Source organism: Gasterosteus aculeatus, chromosome 14, assembly GCF_964276395.1.
Source record: "Gasterosteus aculeatus chromosome 14, fGasAcu3.hap1.1, whole genome shotgun sequence".
Lineage (NCBI taxonomy): Eukaryota > Metazoa > Chordata > Actinopteri > Perciformes > Gasterosteidae > Gasterosteus > Gasterosteus aculeatus.
In genome coordinates, this window is record NC_135702.1 from 12,690,601 (window position 1) to 12,710,024 (window position 19,424).

The 19,424-nt window shown below is 44.8% G+C and overlaps 1 protein-coding gene across 8 annotated transcripts in view; it reads right to left on the reverse strand.

The window, feature by feature from the left end:
- grin1a (glutamate receptor, ionotropic, N-methyl D-aspartate 1a) overlaps positions 1 to 17,295 on the reverse strand; it is a 31,547-nt gene extending 14,252 nt beyond the window's left edge. For 3 of the 8 annotated variants that reach the window (XM_078088228.1, XM_078088226.1, XM_078088225.1), the window contains exons 1-12: positions 16,854 to 17,295; positions 16,341 to 16,724; positions 13,516 to 13,650; positions 12,202 to 12,378; positions 8,351 to 8,413; positions 7,453 to 7,550; positions 6,421 to 6,542; positions 5,225 to 5,399; positions 2,683 to 2,827; positions 1,513 to 1,599; positions 985 to 1,133; positions 564 to 690 (exon numbers count right to left, since the gene is read on the reverse strand). In XM_078088228.1, coding sequence (XP_077944354.1) covers positions 564 to 690; positions 985 to 1,133; positions 1,513 to 1,599; positions 2,683 to 2,827; positions 5,225 to 5,399; positions 6,421 to 6,542; positions 7,453 to 7,550; positions 8,351 to 8,413; positions 12,202 to 12,378; positions 13,516 to 13,650; positions 16,341 to 16,589 — 1,527 coding nt within the window. In that variant the 5' untranslated portion in view covers positions 16,590 to 16,724; positions 16,854 to 17,295. Of the gene's footprint in view, positions 1 to 563; positions 692 to 984; positions 1,134 to 1,512; positions 1,600 to 2,682; positions 2,828 to 5,224; positions 5,400 to 6,420; positions 6,543 to 7,452; positions 7,551 to 8,350; positions 8,414 to 12,201; positions 12,379 to 13,515; positions 13,651 to 16,340; positions 16,725 to 16,853 lie in introns of all 8 variants that reach the window. The other 5 variants (XM_040197764.2, XM_040197759.2, XM_040197766.2 and 2 more) reach the window with 3 other exon arrangements.
- Positions 17,296 to 19,424: the final 2,129 nt, after the last annotated feature.

Sequence of the window (19,424 nt, forward strand, 5' to 3'; positions counted from 1 at the left end):
CACTTTTACATTAGCACTTGTCATTGTCGTTTGAGGTATAGCCTTTAAGCTAATGTGTAAATATTGTGTACAGGACTATTTTGCTTTGTTGTTCACACAAATTCTGTTTCTCAAACATCTGTGTAATAAAATTTAATAAAATCAATATATTATAAACCAGTAGCTATTGATAGATGCATGTGACGCATCTGATTGGACAAGCCCTAACCGATGGACAAACTCAGAATGGTTCATGTCATTCATCAATTCGAAGCACCACTTCGCGCAGCCCTCACACGCCGGTATTAAAGCACATCATTTATAACATACTTAATAGCCTACCAGTGTACGATGAGTAGTCCATGACCTTACTCAACAAATGGCCTTGACTTACTTACTTCACCTACACCTACTGGAAATCTTTGGGTCTCTGCCTTTGATGACTATGACTTCTTATTGCGTCAGTGATATTGATACTGTTAGTGGGGTAAAAGATTATGTAAGGTAGGGAATGTGAGGTAATGCGTGCAACCGGTGCCTCATGCGAAACTACGCCAAACTTGGCCTTTGAATGCAAAACTAACCCGCTCCTGAGTTCCGAATTTCCCATCAGCCACCAGATGCACCTCATAGGTGAAGTTCATGGTCATAGCCAGCTTGATGAGGAGATCAATACAGAATCCGTAACAACATTGGGGAACAATTGGACGTCCTGTAACAAAACCAGCAACATTTGCAAGTTACAATCACTCTTGAGGAAAAACGTGGCGTTTTTCTCTTTTTTTTTCATCCAAAGGCGGCGCACGTAGACTGAACGAAATGCGTGACTGCAGACGACCACACACACAGTCACGGCATCCGGACCAAGCATCCCAACAACCACTCACTCTCAATGGCACACTCAGCTACATGCATACATATATAGATACCTACTGCATATATATGTATGCATCTCCAGTGGGTGTTTGGCGGGTGCAGTAAAAGCACAGTGATAGTAGAAACGTCCCTGATAGGTTACCTGGGATGGTCTCATTGGGCCCAGTGCAGATAACCTTTTTAATTAAGACTCCATTTAAAGTCATTTCCTCCTTGCATGTTCCGTCCAGCTGAGTGGGTTTCACATACACAAATGGCTCCTGGTGTATCGTCACTATCTACAACAGACGGGACAGAAGGCTGTTTATCACACAGTAATAGGTGGATCCATTTGGATCCTGAGTCCAACGAGAGGGAGAGAGAGACCGGGTGAGAGAGAGAGGGAGAGAGAGAGATATTGGAAGAACCCAGTCGATACATGAACACACAACTCCCAGTGGACTCGCAAAGGTGAATGTTAAGGTAACTGACAAGGATATGGATGGAAAAATTTGAAGCGATAAAAGTCGTGGCAAATATATCCCCACTGCCTTTATGAGCATGGACTCTCTTCACCTCCCTGGAGGAGCAGGCGTCAGCACCAGCGTCTCAGCTCGGGTCCGTACACAATCTGTGTGGACAGGAATGTCACATTGCAGTGAAGTGAAGGCTCCCTACCTTTAATCGAGTGGACATCTGGAAGCCCTGCGGTTTCTCCGTCTCTCCTCCGGGCCAGATGATCTTCCGCTGATTGTTCATCACCACCTGCAGTGATGTCGCACACATAGCCAGTATCATAGGTGAGAGCTGATAGACGGCTTGATGAGGCTCCAGCACCGTGGGAGAGAATCACTGATGAGTCAGCTTTATTCAAGCACAGCTCAGCGGCTCCTTCATCTACTTCCTCAACCACTTCTGTATCATACCTGAGGGTTCCAGGAACGTCTGCCTGTCAGCAGTAACAACGGATGTGCTGATACTCGCAGTCCCCGCAACTTGCTGTGTTTGCATGGCTGCACGATTTTACATAACCAGCATTAACTACAAACAATGCTATTTGTAATACTAAGAGCAACATCTCCACACAACTTTCGCCCCACATTCTTCATCAGCAAAGGGAGGTTTGCTCGGTTGTCGAGGAGTGACGTAAATAATCAACTTCCAAGCTCTAACCATTTATATTTTGTACTACGCACGTCCGTTTTCAACTGTCTATACTGAAATGGAAATGCTGTTCTCTAGATTCAATAAGAATTGGACTACTTTAAAACTTCCGTGAAATAATCTAACGCAGTGTACATGATGTCCATTTCTTTTTTGACAAAATTGGATAGCAATGAAAAATATAAAAATAGATGTTTTAGCCTAATCCCTGTTCTTGCTTGGGATATGAGGTACACTGTTCATTTTCAATCACATGTATCTCTTTTTTACCATCTAAAGTCCCCCCCCTTTCTTCTCCAGCATGGTTAAAGGCAAACCACGATTCAACCAGAGGCTACGTGATGCTAACGCTGGCTAGCTGATAAAAGTTAATTTGCAGTTATTTTTAGTACTTAAAACTCCGTGGAAAGCTCTTTTTTAGTCTGCTGGTCGACCATAAGAGACAAACGAGAGGAATGGTTTTCAGTCTATAACATTTTGACGAAAATCCAACTCATTGTGCCTTCAACCTTTATTTTACCATAGAGTAAAAATATTGAGCAGCGTGTCTGGCATACTATTTTTATCAAGATATATTCAGTAGATAATAACACGTGGATGGTGAGGATGGATTAAAAATAAATGAAGAATGAATTTGCTTAGCCAGGTAAAACAGGTCTCCGCTGCCGCTGTCCGTCAGTATACCTGCGTTCCATTGTATATGCCGACTTGAATGAGTCGACTCTTCTGGTAGTTGAGTATACTGTAATGGGCGTACTTCCTGTCTCCGTCATCATTGAACTCCACGCGTCCTGTGAGGCCCTCTGGGTATTTGGACGACATCAGCACCCTGCGGCGAGACAACAAAAACGGTTCTTTTGTGCGAATGCGTTCACACGTGTGCATGCATAGGTGTTGTTTGTTTGTTGTCACAGCGCATTGTACTGAAAAACTGTGAAAAATGGCTGATTCAGCACACATAACCACAGGGCAGAGATGTGCTTTTTTGCTGCGATGACATCTGTTGTTTCCTTTATACCACATTTGTTTGGAAGCAGTACGTTTCTTATCTGCTGAGAAACCATCCTAAGTGGGTCAGCAGAAACGCACTCACTAGATCATTCTGGAAAACCTGATAGACCTGCAATCTTTTTCTCTCTAATTTCATTCAAAATTGGCAAAAATTGAAAAATCTTACTCAAGGGCAACTGCAGAGATGAATTATACGTGGCTTTTAACACTATACAAGTACCTCCTTTTCACATAGTGCTTCTTCTAAATTATTAATCTATATATGATTTCACTGCTGTTTTAATGGAAATTGAAAACGTGCACAATTCAGAATCAACAAAAACTAACCAAAGACAATTTGTTTAGTTGAAACCAGCCGTTCTTGACAAGTCTTGCTTTGATTGTTTTGGATTAATTTTAAAGGACCAAGCTGCCAGATTTAGTGCCATCTACAGTAGTTGTGCGGTTGCAGGTCGTAACTAAATGAAAACCCCTCCAATTACATTACATTACATGTCATTTAGCGGACGCTTTTATCCAAAGCGACGTACAATAAGTGCATTCAACCATAAGGTACAAACTCTAGAAACAAGAAACAAGAAAGATCAGTTTCCTTAAATAAGCCAATTTACAATTTGCTATAGATGAGTGACGTTACAAGTACAATTTAAGTGCTACAATTTGTTAGTCTTTAGTCGAGGTAGAGTCTGAAGAGGTGTGTCTTTAGTTTGCGGCGGAAGATGTGAAGGCTCTCTGCGGTCCTGGTGTCTTCAGAGAGCTCGTTCCACCATTTCGGCGCAAGGACAGCAAAGAGTCGTGATCTAGTCGAGTGTTTTGCTCTCAGTGAGGGAGGGACGAGTAGTTTTGCAGATGCAGAGCGGAGAGTGCGGGTTGGGATGTAGGGTTTGACCATATCCTGGATGTAAGCTGGACCCGATCCATTCACAGCATGGTACGTGAGCACCAATGTTTTGAACTGGATGCGGGCGGCCACCGGTAGCCAGTGAAGAGAGCGGAGGAGTGGAGTAGTGTGGGAGAATTTCGGAAGGTTGAAGACCAGTCGAGCTGCTGCATTCTGAATGAGCTGCAGAAGTCGAATGGCGGTAGCGGGGAGACCAGCCAGGAGGGAGTTGCAGTAGTCCAGGCGGGAGATGACAAGAGCCTAAATCAGTACCTGCGCTGCCTTCTGAGTGAGAAGGGGACGTATTCTCCTGATGTATCTACAGGATCGCGTTATCGCAGTGATGTTGGGAGTCAGGGAGAGTTGGCTGTCGAGTGTGACGCCGAGGTTCTTAGCGGTCAAAGTGGGCGTTAGTACGGAGTTTCCAAAGTTGACTGTCAGGTCCTGGGTAAGCGAATCTTTTCCGGGAAAGAGAAGTAGTTCATTCTTGTCGGGGTTGATTTTCAGATGGTGGGCGGACATCCACTGAGAGATGTCAGTTAGACAGGCAGAGATCCGAGCCGCCACCTGGGTGTCCGAGTGAGGGAAGGAGAGAATTAGTTGGGTGTTATCGGCATAGCTGTGGTAAGAGAAGCCATGCGAGCGAATGACAGCGCCAAGAGAGTTGGTGTAAAGCGAGAACAGGAGGGGACCCAGCACGGAACCTTGAGGAACTCCCGTAGTAAGAGGACAAGGTTCCGACACAGATCCTCGCCAGGTTACCCGGTAGGTGCGGCCGTCGAGGTAGGACGCATTTGAGAGAAGGGAGAGAGCAGAGCCCGTGACACCAAGTTCCTGAAGGGAGGAGATAAGGATCTGGTGGTTGACCGTGTCAAATGCAGCAGAGAGGTCCAGAAGGATGAGGACAGAGGAGAGAGAGGCGGCTGTAGCAGTGAGGAATTGCTCTGAGACAGCAAGGAGAGCTGTCCAATCATCCCAGCCAAGATATTGGAGAACTACGGTGGTCTTCGGGTAACGTAAAAACACAAAATACTTGTTATTGGTTGCTCCGTTCTGGGAAAATGTAGAGAAATGGCATTTCAACCCTCTACAAACTGGAATTTATTAAGTTATTGATTTTTTTGCAGGTCTCCAAAGATTATTTCTCTGGCTTCATTGTTGGGAAATACCAACGTTAATGTTTAATGTGTGCTAAATGTTACAATATGCCGTCAAAACAATAAGCGGTTGGGATCCAGCTATATCTAGAAGCTGATGGCAATAATAACTTCCCATTGTTTAACAATAACATCTACAGATTATCAAGGCTTGATCAGCTATAACAGGAAAGCTTACCGTTTAAAGAGCGGCCCTGTTTTCCAGATGTTGGTGTTGCCCACACATCCTCTCGGGGGTTCTGTGATGTTCTCCTTCTCAAACAGCTCCTGGATAGACTGAGCCACCACAGCCACCGCATCATTGATATGGGCTGACTCATTCTTCCCATTGATGAGCTGGAGGCCGATCAGACCTGCGACCAGGCCGACAACAACAGATAATCACTGACCTGTGCAAACTGCAGCCTCACGGGATCCTTTTTGCAATACACAAAGTGTAAAAAAACTTATAGGGGCTGCCAATTTAGACATCCTGAATAAAGGTCAGACAGCCGCATGATCCATCTCCGTTGGCCGTTAATCTCGGAGAATATTATCCAAGAACAATTCCACATTTAGAAGATGTTTAGAAGACGAGCAGGAGAATAAGCGGATCATTTTATTGATGTTGCGTCTGATGACCTTTTCACAGCATGTGTAAAGTGTCCCTTGAAGTTGGATCTGTTTGTTCTCTGCCCTACCAGCTAAGCTTTAGGATTCAGCAGAGGAAAAGCATCATTTGAATAAAACCACACAAAATATTACCATCAGACCTAAAGTTAAACCAAGAGACAATCCAACTTCAGCTAAGTTTTCTGATTGCAACCAGGTCCGTCAGCCTTGCAGACTCCTGGCAGAAGCTGCAGTGGAGGTGGAGGACACTGGACATGGACAGGACAACAAACGCTCTGCAGGGGGTCGGTTGTGTTAGAGTGCCCGGGAGAGACGGGAGGGTGGGAGACGCTTGACGTTTGTGACCACAAAGTGATAAAATATTGTGAGACACTTGTGTGAAAAAAAAAGAATCCAGGAACAGAGACAAGAAAGGCTGTTGTAGCTTACCATTCTATCAGTTATGTGTAAAACTCTTCCTTTGTAATTCATTAGAAAATAGGGCATTAACATGGCAGCATAGCACAACGAATTTATCTTTGGATCATCCAGGACACACACATTTAAACTTAAAGTGTACTGCAGATACACGGCCCATTTAAACCTTTAAACACATAATGCTTAAACGTTTAAATGCTCAACACAGAGCAAGCAGTTATACAGTTGATCATGTAGTGCATCCAACGGTTAATCCCCCTAATCCTGAGTGTGTTATGATGGTCCTCTGAGTAAAGACGGGCATTAACTCGCTTATTCCCACCGATCTCTTCTGGATGAACGTACCGTCTGGCGCCTCGCTCAGGGCTTTACCGGACATCTCCCGCTCGCCCACCAGCCACACGTAGCCCGAGCCCGTCATGTTGAGGAAGCGGGCGGCCTTGTACACAGCGGCAGCGTCCTCCTCACTGAAGTTTGACAAAACAGTGTTTTTTTTGTGTTTTTTACATCATCGTCAAGAAATGTTTGATTTGTGATTTGGGGGTTTGGTGGCTGGCGTGTGGTCCAACTGATATCTGCGAATTACCAAATGACATGACTTTACTGGGACTTTTGTAACTGGAAACAAGTGGAGACAGAGAGTGACTTAATGATGACCAGATTAAATTGAACCATAGATTATGTGTAATGTGCCTTAAAAGGGACCTATAATGCTCCTATTTAGGTTCATACTCGTGTTGAATGTTTTATTCTTAATGCATCTCATGCTCCTCTGTCTCCACTGGTTTCTATGACACTGATTGACTCAATGGGAGATCTGAGGGCTCTTCTGCACACAACTATGTGACGCTGGTAATGTCAGCAACAGCAACAGTAACGTCAGCCTCTTCACACACCCCGGCTGATCACATATATACGTCACGCTAGTTGTGAAGGACAGCTGGGATTGGTTGGGGGTCCAACATGGGGTCTGCAGTGTCTCTTAGCAAGTCGTAGGCAGAATGATCGGATAATCTGAACTATAAAAAGCCACATATGTTGTGCAGCAGCAGCACTAAATCAGAGAAATATTTACAACAGTCTTGTGCAGCATTTCAATGACAATAAAAAAAAAAAAATCTAAAATCTGGTGGAACATAATTTAAAAGCCACCTGTAACTGAATATAAAGCTCCGGAGTTGGAAGTTGATTACTCAAATTCTTTTGATAAACCATTAGTTATGCAATACGGTTTTTAATCACAAACACAAAATTCAAATACTTTTTATCGTTGTTTGTTTTATGTTAACAAAATGTGTAACTTTTGTTGACATTCACTCGTAACAAACATTTCTCCCTTTAGTACTTTGTGTGTGTAGTTTAGGACACAAGTCTCACCTGGCAGACAGGATGATGACTCGGGCCTCCAGCTCTTTGGCCTCCAGCAGCAGGGCAGTTAAGTTAGTCTCCTGGCTGAACTGGAGGACTTTCTCTGCCTGTGATCGGGGCATAAGAAAGGTCAAGCCAGCTACTTTTCCCTACCTTAGACGCCATGCTGCCTCTTTACCTGCTTGGTTCGAGCTTCGCCGATTTTGTTTGAAATCGAGAGACAGATAAAAAGGAAAACTATCCAGGGGAACCGGCTGAACGGGAAAAAAAAAAAAAAAAAAAAAAAAAGCTTGGAGGGAGAAAAAACTTTTGCATTTGTTTGCATGCAAACTGAGGGTTATCAAGGCTCCAAAGAAGGACGTGCATGTGTTAGGTAGGGGGAAGAAGAAGGTCAATGCAACCGGTAACTAAAAACAGGTGAAGGGGGGAGGAGGGGAGGGGTGGGGGGTGAGAGGACGTTTTCCCCCGACAAAAAAACTGCTGAGAACTAGGGAGGTGCTACAGAACAGGAGGAAGTAGCATCTGGGAGACGGTTTTGATCCACACTACCGATTCTCCACAAAGGAATGGACTTGCAAACTCTTTTCGTGTGTGAGTATGTGTGTTCTGAGTTCATGCAATCCTTTATTGAAGGAGAAAATGAAAATGATAAAAGCGAGGCGCCGTTCACTGAGATCTTTTTTTTCTTTTTCTTTTTTCTGTAATGACCGAAAAAATTATAGATTTTTCATACCAAAATCATTCTTCAATTAAATCATAGGGAAATGTCTCAAAGTAAAAAACTAAAGAAAACACGTGCTACCAAGAGAGGAACATTTCTGGGTCGGCTGGTGACTGGTTTGGGCTGGTTTCTAGTTGCTACGTTTGGAAAGTTGGTGGGCGGCGTGCATTGACCATGCAAATATACCTTTGGTCCTCGCTTGTTGTCATAGGACAGTTGGTCGAGGTTTTCATAGTTCCTTTTTTTATTCTGATGAGTAATGTGCACAGAGAAAATATGCAGACACAGAAAATATTATAAACAGTTGAAAATGGGGGGCAGTAAAGCATTCCAACAAATCTCCACTTTTCTGCTTCAAATTGGGATCTTTAACCGTGAGGCTTGCAAAACATCAGAGATGGCCGATTCAGAATGAGGCTGATAGTGTGGATGAATGTTAAAGATCTCAACTGGCATTAAGGATGATGAAATATATCAACTATGTTCAATGCGTTAATCATCTGTGACGTCCATTTGGCTGCATCGATTAGCGCTGCGAGAAAGCGCCCTGGTTCCCTGCAACAATCATTGTAAAATGCTTGAATGCAGCTCAGCCATCTGGTCCGTTTCGTCTTCACCACACTGGAAACTCACATCACACAACTGCAAAGTCAACACGGGCGTTAAGGAGAGCCATCAGATATTCAACCCCTTACCAACACACACATGTTTTTCCAATCTCTGTATCTAGGGAACTGCTAATCCATCATTTCATCCCTATGTTCTCAACTAGTGTGATCAGACACTTGGTACCAGACATTCAAAGCCGAACAAATTGCACCGCAGCTGTGATCACCAATTAAATCAGGATGGGATGAGGGTTTGCAGGAATGAACGCAAAAGCTGAACCTACAAACACGAGCCAGTAATTCACTTGTAAAATGGGGGCTGTATTTACAGCTGCTAATTCATTAATGAATTAAGTGTGGTGGAAAAGTTTGATGCACGTTTTATATAATTTCCTGTTCCTAAATGTTGAGTGCAACAATGAAACAGGGCATACAGGGTGCGGTTAGTGGGTGGAATGGCATTTGGTCACAGCACAACTGACTCTGACTCACGCTGAGCTGGATTCGGGCAGCCGAGGCGTCACCATTTTAGATTCCAGTCCGGTTTGCTTTGAGGAGACTCTCTGGAGTCCTGCCTGACACTGGCAGCCATTTTGCAGGAAAGACACATCCATCTCAGCTTCACAGGGTTTATTTCTTCCACCGCTGGCTTCAAAGCTCACACCTCAGTGCACCGGGCCCGTTTGCCACGGTGACCAATGTACAGAAATAATGTGGACAGCGTGAATGCCGTTCAGAAGTGAAAAGTGAAAAAGTAAATGTCTATATAAAAGAATGATAACTAAAATCTTTGTGTCCAACCTATATGATATCAGGCACATACTGGCAACATCTGTTCTGAAAACACCGTTACAAATTCTCAGTGGGGTTACAGATCATTCCAGTTGTTCCACTTCCTTGATAAGATCATTTCAAACACATTTCAGCCGATTGTAACACTTTAACTAGCAGGCAGTTACCGCGTAACATTCTCCGAGACAAGCCTTTAGAAATCCTCTCCACACGTAACAAACCGCAGCATTGCCGACAAAAAAAAAATGTCTTTGTCTCTCCCCCTGAGAGATTTTCCAAGCGCTCTATTTTTGTATCCGCAGTCAGGCGTTAATATTGCATGTTTCATGTGTTGTTCACGTTTGCACACTGTCTAAATCCACTGTGTCCAGAGCCTCTATGCTGGTGGTGACAATGATCCCCCTGTGACTGTGTGACCTCACAACTGCTTCCCAGCTTAAAAACAACATGTAAATTGAGTTTGTGAATTTATGCAGCACAACAGGGCGATTAGCGAGAATAACAGCACTCGCTTATTGATTACGGCATAATCTGACCATTCCGCCGCCTGCCGCATCCAAGCTAACAGCCATTCACATCACCTGACACAGTCAAAGCTGTCAATGGATCTACGGCTCGAGCATTTAGCTGATGGCTTCCTCCAAACGATGGGGACCATAAAAGAGCTGCAGGTGTCATCGCCCCCGCTGATGTTGAGACATGGGTGGGAAGTCAGAGCGGAGGGTGAAGCACGCTGCTGCTCGTGTAGGAAGCAGACAAATAACCAATCAGAACTGTTTATTTTAATGTGACAAACAACACATCTGTAAAATGCATTGATCAAATAAAGGAGTATATCTTAAGGTTATTGTGGCCTCTGTTATCTCATTTTAATATTCAATCAGGTAAAACCAAACAAACAGGCCACAAATATGTGGCTGCGTTTTCTTTCAAAAGGGCCTGGTTTCTTCCCCAAACAGCGTGACACTGCATCAGCAAACGTCACTAAGGAGGAAATTGTGCATTTGTTGGGAACTATTTTCAGCGGCAGACTGACACAAGTGAATTTTTACACCAGGATGGTTGTTGTTGGCTCAATAAAACATCCGTGTGTGTTCATTGTAATGATGGAACATGTCAGCCAGCGCAACACTGTTAAATAGTCAATGGCACAGAGGAAGAAGACATGTCAGGCTTTGGTCTTTCAGTGAGATTTGTTGACAGCTGAGAAGAAATATGTGACATCAGCAACCTCCTCCTTGGAGATTGACCAGGTTTTTAGTAGAAATTCTCAAATGAATCTTGCTCAGGGCCACAAAATTGCTCAAGCTGGCCCCGGAGTCCAAACTAAATAAATGGGTAATTAAAGCCTCCTACTATAGAGATCTGCAGCAACTTCCCTCAGTATTATGAGTTCCTGAATGGAGAGCACAGATGGGCTCATTTTGAGATCCAAAGTCCTTAATATGCAAACTTTAAATGAACTTCCTCGGTTCTCATCAAAGGCTTTTAATACACAAATTTCTCTTCTCCAGTGCCGGATGTGAGTCACATCTGGAATATTTTTGACAGTGTAATTGTTGTAAATTTACAGATGTTGCTGCACAATTCAACTTGATTAACCCAAATATTTAAAATGATTTTTCTGCTGGTGGCTGTTAATCAATGTCAATCCCAGTAACTCCATTCAAGCAGCTTTTACTTAAACTGCGGCCGCCTTCTGTGAATTACCTCGGATGTGTGTCGTATCCAGCGTCTCCTCGGCTTCTGATTTAATTAAATCTCTGAATCAGGCTTCGGTTCGTCTGCAGCACAATTACAGCAAAGTGCCCCGGAGAGGGACAAGCATCACTAAAGTATAGAGAGGAACGAAAAAAATGTCCCTCTGTAATTTCATCCTCTTTACATGGATGGAATAGACGGCAGTTGTTCATTTCCCCCTCTCGCTCTCTCTCTCTCTCTCTCTCTCTCTTGCTCGCTCGCTTGCTCCCCGTTCCTAAAGGGCACAACATCATCGCAGTCTCAAGTCTGTTTTGGCTTAAAGAAGATCAGCATTTCACTGACCCACATAGACCGCTCAGAGCTACAGTCGAAACGGATGCATCAGCGGTATCTGACGAGGCAAAAGAAAACATCTCCCACGTATCCTGTGAAGATGACCTGGCAGGGTGCGATAAACACAAGGCAGAGGTCTGTTTCCGACAATGAAGCCGGCCATTCATCGGGCACCGGGGGGCAACACCCGTCGTCCGCCTCGGCCCCCGAGAAAACACCTCGGTCTGTGATGGTTTGCAAAGCCCCAAGTTAAAGTCCACTATTTGGCTCCCAATGTGGATAGACACAGGATAATTTGGACTATGGCGAAAAGCAACGTGAAGATGAGCAAATAAACGTACAAACTTTCGTCAGATTACACCACATTAGACGCTGTTGATGTCACTCGGAATGTTAGCCAATGTTCACACAACGGTGAGAGAGAGAGATGTGGCCACATAACAGAAAGGAAAACAGTTACATAGAAGACCACTGAGGTTTCAAAAACCTTACACAGCTCGCGCGCTCTCATGCTCACACACTGTTGGTGGTGGTGGAGGTGTTGGGGGATGGGGGGGGGGGGGGGGGGGGTCGTGGGGGTGCCCGGGAGCCGGAGCATCTCACCTTTGTTTCCCTCTCCTCCAAGAGGGTCTCGAGCCTCTTCTGGGCGGCGCGCCCCTCGTGGTCGTCGCTCACTATCAAGATGATGTGGTTCCAGTTGAACTCGCGCATCAAGTCGAACCACACGTGCGCCTGGTGGGAATAGGGAGGGACCGTCCGCAGGAAGGACAGGTGGATGCTCTGTGGGAGGAGGAGATTAACGTGGTGGAGTTGTTGGTAAAAACATGTATCGTTGCTCAGAACGTTTAGAAATAAGTTGACAAAAACCTTCTGCAAGGGCAAATTATGGTCATTTCAAAGAAGGGTTTTTACGACACAGAGAAAGTTTTTTATTGCGATGTGCAGATTTTATTTCATTTACAATTTGATCAAAACAGACTTTTAGCTGTTTATGATTATGCTCCATAACAGTCATAACTGTAAAAATGACGTGGGTCAAAATACGTTACTAACCTTAACCCTTTCATACATAAATCCCGAGAACTTCAAACAGAATTTACAGAGTATCTTTACACTTATGATACACAACATAGTTCACCCTTTAATATTTTATGGTTAATACGCTACTGTTCAATCCAATGCATCGATATTGACCTTTGCTCCAAACTCAAAAGGCAGTTCACTTAGCTATTAACTGAAGATTTTTGTTCTGGAGAGCAATGTCGAGAAGAATAACCCTGACTTGGCCATGTAGCCGGTTTCAGGTAATCTTGGTTTTGAGTAGTTTTGGATGGATAGATAGATAGATAGATAGATAGATAGATAGATAGATAGATAGATAGATAGATAGATAGATAGATAGATAGATAGATAGATGGATGGATAGATAGATAGATGGATGGATGGATGGATGGATGGATGGATGGATGGATAGATAGATAGATCCCTGAGCAGAACTTTTTTCAGGTGGTGTAATTGCAACAAATTAAAAAGTGCCTCAATCAATACCCGCCTGCTCCTTTCAAAGCCTGAATCTACTGTCATTTAACTTGCAAGATTAGCAGATGTGTTACTCAAATAGACCTCAAATTGAGTTATTAATTAAGTCCTGGCCATTTTATTTATGTGATTGCTTTAAAGTTTCCCTCTCAGTGGCTCGCGCTTCATAAAAACATAACTCAGGTCAGAGGCATTATTAATGACGTCCTTTCAATTTTCAGCTGGAAACCCGTTTAATCACAGTTCCTCTAATGGACAGTGATGGGACGTTTAATCGAGGGAGCGTTTGAAGCCGCCCCAGGGGAGCTCCTCACTCCATCACTCTCCGTCCTCTCTCTTCCTGTTTCCTTCTCCCTGCGTGTCTCCTCCGTCACTCACCTTGTCCGAGTAGATGGACATGCGGGTGGTGAGCCCCACCACGGGGATGCGGTAGAAGCCTGCAGTGTATGAGACGGGCGTTGGAGTGAGGTGGTCATTGGACTGTGGAGGGTGACTCACCAGGATAGCGTAGACCTGCAGTGGCACAGGAGAACAGCACTTAGTCATTCTTGCACTTGTAATGGGAGCAAATGAAAACGCTGCTGCTCGCTCCCTGATAAAGACTTACATCTGGTGTCCGTTGTACACTTGAATCTGTCTTTTTTTAATGTAGTTTCATCATTTGTGCAGATAATAATCAAAACACACACATATGGGGAGCTGCAAAATGCAACGCTGGGAGTAGGATGCCGACTCATAAGCCCCCATCTAGAGTTTGAGTCAGCTTTTATGTGCCTGTGATGTAAACCGGTCATGATTGTCACTGTTAGACGATTATTCTCCGTTGATGTGACTACCAAGTGCTGTTGTTGCCAAACCCAAAACCCATGAGCATGATGTCTTTTTCACCTGAAGCTAACTAATTGAATGTATGCATTACATTTATTAAGGTAATGGATATACGCAGTTATTATTTGAAAAGTTTATGTCGGCACAGCTGATATCGTTGGGCTTCAACCAGTCTCACAGCAAAACATGTAATAGCTACGTTGTGGACCGTTTCGTTTGCAACTAGGTCACGTGAATATCAACTTCCCCTCAGCTAAAAAAGGAAAATGGCAGACTGTCGGTCTATTATCGGTGAAAAACACAATATTTTAAGAAAGCATCAGCATTTGTATACATTTCGATGGCATTTCTAGCAAGTATGCGTTATATTTTCATAATCTTTTATCAGAGAATGTAGAGGACCTTCCGTTCATTATTTTCTAGTGACGTAGTTGCAAGGCAATGAATGGGCCAAAATAAAACGTAGTATTGTCACGATTTTGGGAAGAAAGCGTGAGAATACCACGTTCCACAACGTAGCTATTACACGTTTTGCTGTGAAACTGGGTTGTGGGCTTCACAGTAAGGGAACAACGTGAGAGGGTTTGGAGCTCCCACACATTTAACATTTCATATTTTGTATAGAACCCTAAGGTTAGGTACAGAGGCAGGAGGGATGATAACTGATTACAATTAATTAGATTCACGGTGTGACCTGAAATGTTATTCAAATTGATGAATGAACACTTATTGATTGCAACATCGGGGGCTTTGGGGTCCCTGAGCCTGCTTTGCTTGACCTGTGGCGTCGAATTGAAAAATCTTCTTCTCGTCATCGAGTGAAAAGAAATTTATTTGCATTTAAATAAAACATTGTTGTCTTTTAGTGTGGGCAAATGCTGCTCCAAACTGTTGTATAACAGGTTAGAAATACCATTTTTGAACGTGGATATCAACATAAAGTCAGAAACAACAAAGAAACAGAAGAGCAAACAAAGGAAAAAAAATCTGTTCTTTTGTTTGAAATGTCTCCTTTATGTTTTATGCCGGACCAACATTCATAGGGGCGGTTCGGTTGAGTTTAATCCGTTAAGCATTGAGAAAACCAAAGCTGGCTCCGCACTTTAGCAAAGGGAACATTCTGTGAGCTGAGTCTTGAGAAATGCGTCGCCCGGCTCTGCAGGCATGGATTGCTGGATATGAGCAGTCCGTATGGTTGGGTCAAAAATGGGGTCATCCAAGGACTGCTTCCGGGCATTTACTCCTCCATCTGCCACAGACTTCCCTTCTCAGTAACCGTCATCGCCTGCAAGCCCGTCTCATTCTATTGAACCTTTCCACGGACCGTCTGTCTAAATAAAGTACGACGTCTGTCTAGATGTTGGTTTTTCAGAGGGTCGGACTATAGTTGGAGTCTTTTGGACGGACTGCTCGCTCGTGCTGTGGATGAACATGTTACAGGAGACCGCGTGCGACGGTAAACGTTCTACAGGCCTGAATCAATTGGAGCCATTTTCTACTGAGGACATGAAAGTAGCACTGAAGCTGTGGGGGTGTTTTTGTTTCGCATGAAGCTTTATTATGTGTGTGGGAGAAGGAGGAAAGAGAGGGAGCATGCTGTGCGACATAACGTTGGCTTTATCTACATAACACAAAGCCCTGCTGATGGTTCAACCGCTTCGCATCACATACACTTTGATCCCCCATTACTGAAATAAATGTTCCGTTAGGTCGATATGCAGCACACGCCTTGTAAATCTTCGCCTCTGGTTCTTATGCCCATTTTAATCTCATTCTCATAACGGCCACTTGTGTTACCAACAGTGTTGAATCAGTAGACTACGGCTGAGCCATTGATCCACCCCTGAAGACCAGAAAGTACCCCCCACTCCCCCCCCCCCCCCCCCTGTCCTGCAGAACGGCATCATGCAACTCGTGAAATTGTGTACGACATATTGCACATTTTCACTCCTCGCTGCCTCGCTCACAGTTCAGTGGATGTGCAGCTGTGTGTCCTGGAACGTACACTTGCCCTCTCATCCGAGATAGATATATTGTATTTCTGGATGTCAGTCAAAACAGATGGGTCCGCTGGGAGTTTGCTGCATCAGAACGATACAATGTGGACTGCGTGCAAATGCTGTGCAGGGTGCCAAGTTGGACAAATGACCGGCCCTGTAGTGAAGTATCACTTCAGATGCCCCTTGAGTGACAGACCCACCTGCTTATGGCATGCAGGTCATGCTCCCTCAAAGAACCAACTTTGAAGTGCAACGCAACATGGTTTTCTCCCTTCAAAGCCCGTTTCATAGTTATGGACCGGGGACCATATGAGTTATGCGCAGAGGTTAATAAGATAGGGCGCCCATGCAGAGGTGGCAGAAAAAAGCCCCTACCTGACTGGAGATGAGGTCCTCGCAGACGGAGAGAGCCATCTGGATGGCGTTGGGTTTGTGCGTTACGGAGATGGCGGTCAGCTTGAATTTATCCCTGCCGTAGACCTGGTTGGCTTGGGTCACCGCATCTTTGAAGACTTGCTCGTATCTCTTCTGGCTGAGCACGGCGCCGATGTTCACGATTTTCGGCTCGCAGCCGGCCCGCGCGCAGGAGCACGAGAGGAGCACCGCCAGCAGTAGCAGACGCATCGTGTGGGCCACCAAGCGGCACGGTGCAGCCCGGTCGCTCTTCCTCCCGGTGGCGGGTCGGCTCGACCCGCTTCTGGAATGCAGCGCGGCTCCGCCAGTTGGACGCTCGACTGCAGGCGCGATCCAGGTGGGCGGCTTGGGGGAGGGAGGGAGGCCGAGAAAAAAAGGTGGATCTATGTGCAATGCGGAGGAATGTGCATGCTCACATTAGGGACGGGCTGTCAAACAGGGGCGTTCAAACCGCATTGTCCCCCTCCCACCCACCCGTTTTTTGCGCTCCTCTGCAGAATTTGTTCAAACCTCCCGACGGTTTTGATGAAGGAGCAACACCATTTTCTCGCCTTCCAGGCGCCTTCCTCTCACATGGGGTTGTGTATCGCTTCCTCCAGCCGCTGCGGCGCGCGCGTTGGGGGCACCGATCAGCCCCGATGCGTCGCTGGCTGGTCAATCCGGGCTCAGCGGCTGCTGTCCTTGGTCCTGACAGCTGTGCATGCGCGCCGCGGTGGTGATGCGCGCTCCCGCCGTATCCCCGCTCGGTTTTGCGCGTCGACGTGCTGATGCTGCTGCCGAGTGGAAGCCGATCGCATGAAAAATAAATGTTACTACGTGTTCAGAATCCGTTCGACCGCCGTGTTATTCACAACAGTAAATGTCAGGCATCACCGGGCGCGCGCACACAGTCCGCTGAATGAATTCAGATTAGTGTACGCGGGCTTTGTTAATGTGGGTGATTTGTAATGACCAGCCGGCTGGGAGATGTTCTCCTAAAATAGCCCGATTGCACTGGGGCAGATAGGGGAGTTATTCCAATCTGCGTGCACAATTATTGGGCAAGTTGTATTTTTGAGGATTATTTTTTTTATTGAACAACTACAGCGCTCTCGGTCAATCCAAAATGACAATAAATCCCAAACTTGAATATGTAAGAGAGTAAAAGAGAGGTTTTGGTTTTCTTAGGAGAATATCTATATGTGTGCACAATTATTGGGAAACTAAATAAAAATCACTTGTTTATTTCCATCTGTTAAAAGGGAGAATAATAAACAAACAATTCAAAATGTTCTTTTGAATGACAGTAATAAAAGTGCCATTCATGGAGTCGGTCAGTTTCTTGATCTGTTGACGATCAATGTTTTGTGCAGCAGCTACCACAGCCTCCCACGCTGTCCAGAGAGGTGGACCTCCTTCTCTGTGTATCTCCTGTTTAAGAAGGCTTCACAAGTTCTCTTCAGGTCAGCTGAGGGCATGTCATCATTTTTTGAGGCTTTTACTGGCTAGCCACGCAGTGGAGTATTTCGATGCATGTGATGTGTGCATGTGAGCATTGTCTTGCATTAAAATCATGGTCTTCTTGAAAGATACAGACCTTTTCCTAGCACTGCTTAAAGAAAGTGTCTTCTAAAAACTGGCCATAGGTTTGGGAGTTGATTTTTAGTCCATGTTCAACCCCAAAAGGTCCAACTAGCTCATCTTTACCAATACCAGCCTATATCAGATCCCCACCTCCACCGTGCTGCCGTCTGAGTCAAAGTTACTGCCCGTTACTGGTCCAGCCACGGGCCCGTCCATCTGCTCCGACAAGAGTCACCCTCATCTCATCAGGCCATCAAACCTTTGAAAGATCTGTCTCCAGATTGTTCTTGGCCCAGTCTTGACATTTCAACTTATGTGTCTTGTTCAGTGGTGGTCGGGTTTCAGCCATGTCTCTGAGCACTGAACACCGTGTACTTCTGAGCACTCCCGGTAGGTTGCAGTTCTGGAATATGGCAGCACTGGAGGAAAATGGGTGCCTCACATTTGATTCTTTTCAAATCCTTGGCAGTGAATTTGCGTCTTTGTTTCTCCACACGTTTCCTTTTGACTATTTGCAACAATACGTTTGATTGTTCTGTGATCACGCCCCAACACCTTTGCAATTTTTGACTGTTGAGAGTCAGTTAGACCTCTTTTTTGGCCCATTTTGCCTGACGAAAAGAAGCTGCGTATGTAGGGTGTTGATCTCCTTAGGCCACACCTTCCCTCATTACACAAATCACCAGATATGCTTAAATCCAATTAGCACTCAAGTTTAAACAGTTGGGAAATATGGATAACAATCGTGATATGGTAAAATTACTCACTTGCCTAATAATTGTGCACACAGTGTAGTGGGCTTGAGGTTAATGTTGAACCATGGACACGAGTTTTGTGTGTCTGATTTTCCCTCAAACTAGAGAGAGAGAGAGAGAGAGAGAGAGAGAGAGAGAGAGAGAGATATTTATTGTTGCCTGCAGCTCTCTGCTCATTAGGCAAGCCGCATGTCAGTGGAGTCCATCCACCCAGCCGTCACACTCTATGTCTGACTCGTGTGTGTGTGTGTGTGTGTGTGCGTGCAGACACGTTATTTTAAATGTCGTGTAATCTCTGACCGCGCTTTGGAGGGTTTCGATATCTGTTGGGATCAGCGAGGAGCAGAATCAACCTGCCGGTTACCTAGGAAACAAGATTTATTTATTTATTTTACAACACACATGCATGAAACGGATCTTTAAACGAAGGGAATATTCCCTGATAGGTGAACAGTGAGCGTATTCATCACAGTAGGAAACGTTGAAACAAATGACTCGAACAAAACGAACACGCACAAGAATATGAAACAATAAAAAGATGTTTGGCCGGGAGGGACTTATTGTGTGAACACCACAAATGGCCGTTTATCGTTTTATCATGATTAGAAATAGTCAAACATTTCAAAATGTTGCCTCAAGGGGTTTGTGTTGTCAGTTGTGTCTACCGATATCAACAACAGCGATTGAAAGGGTGTTTGGGAAATTAGGCCAGTGTGAAAACCATCGA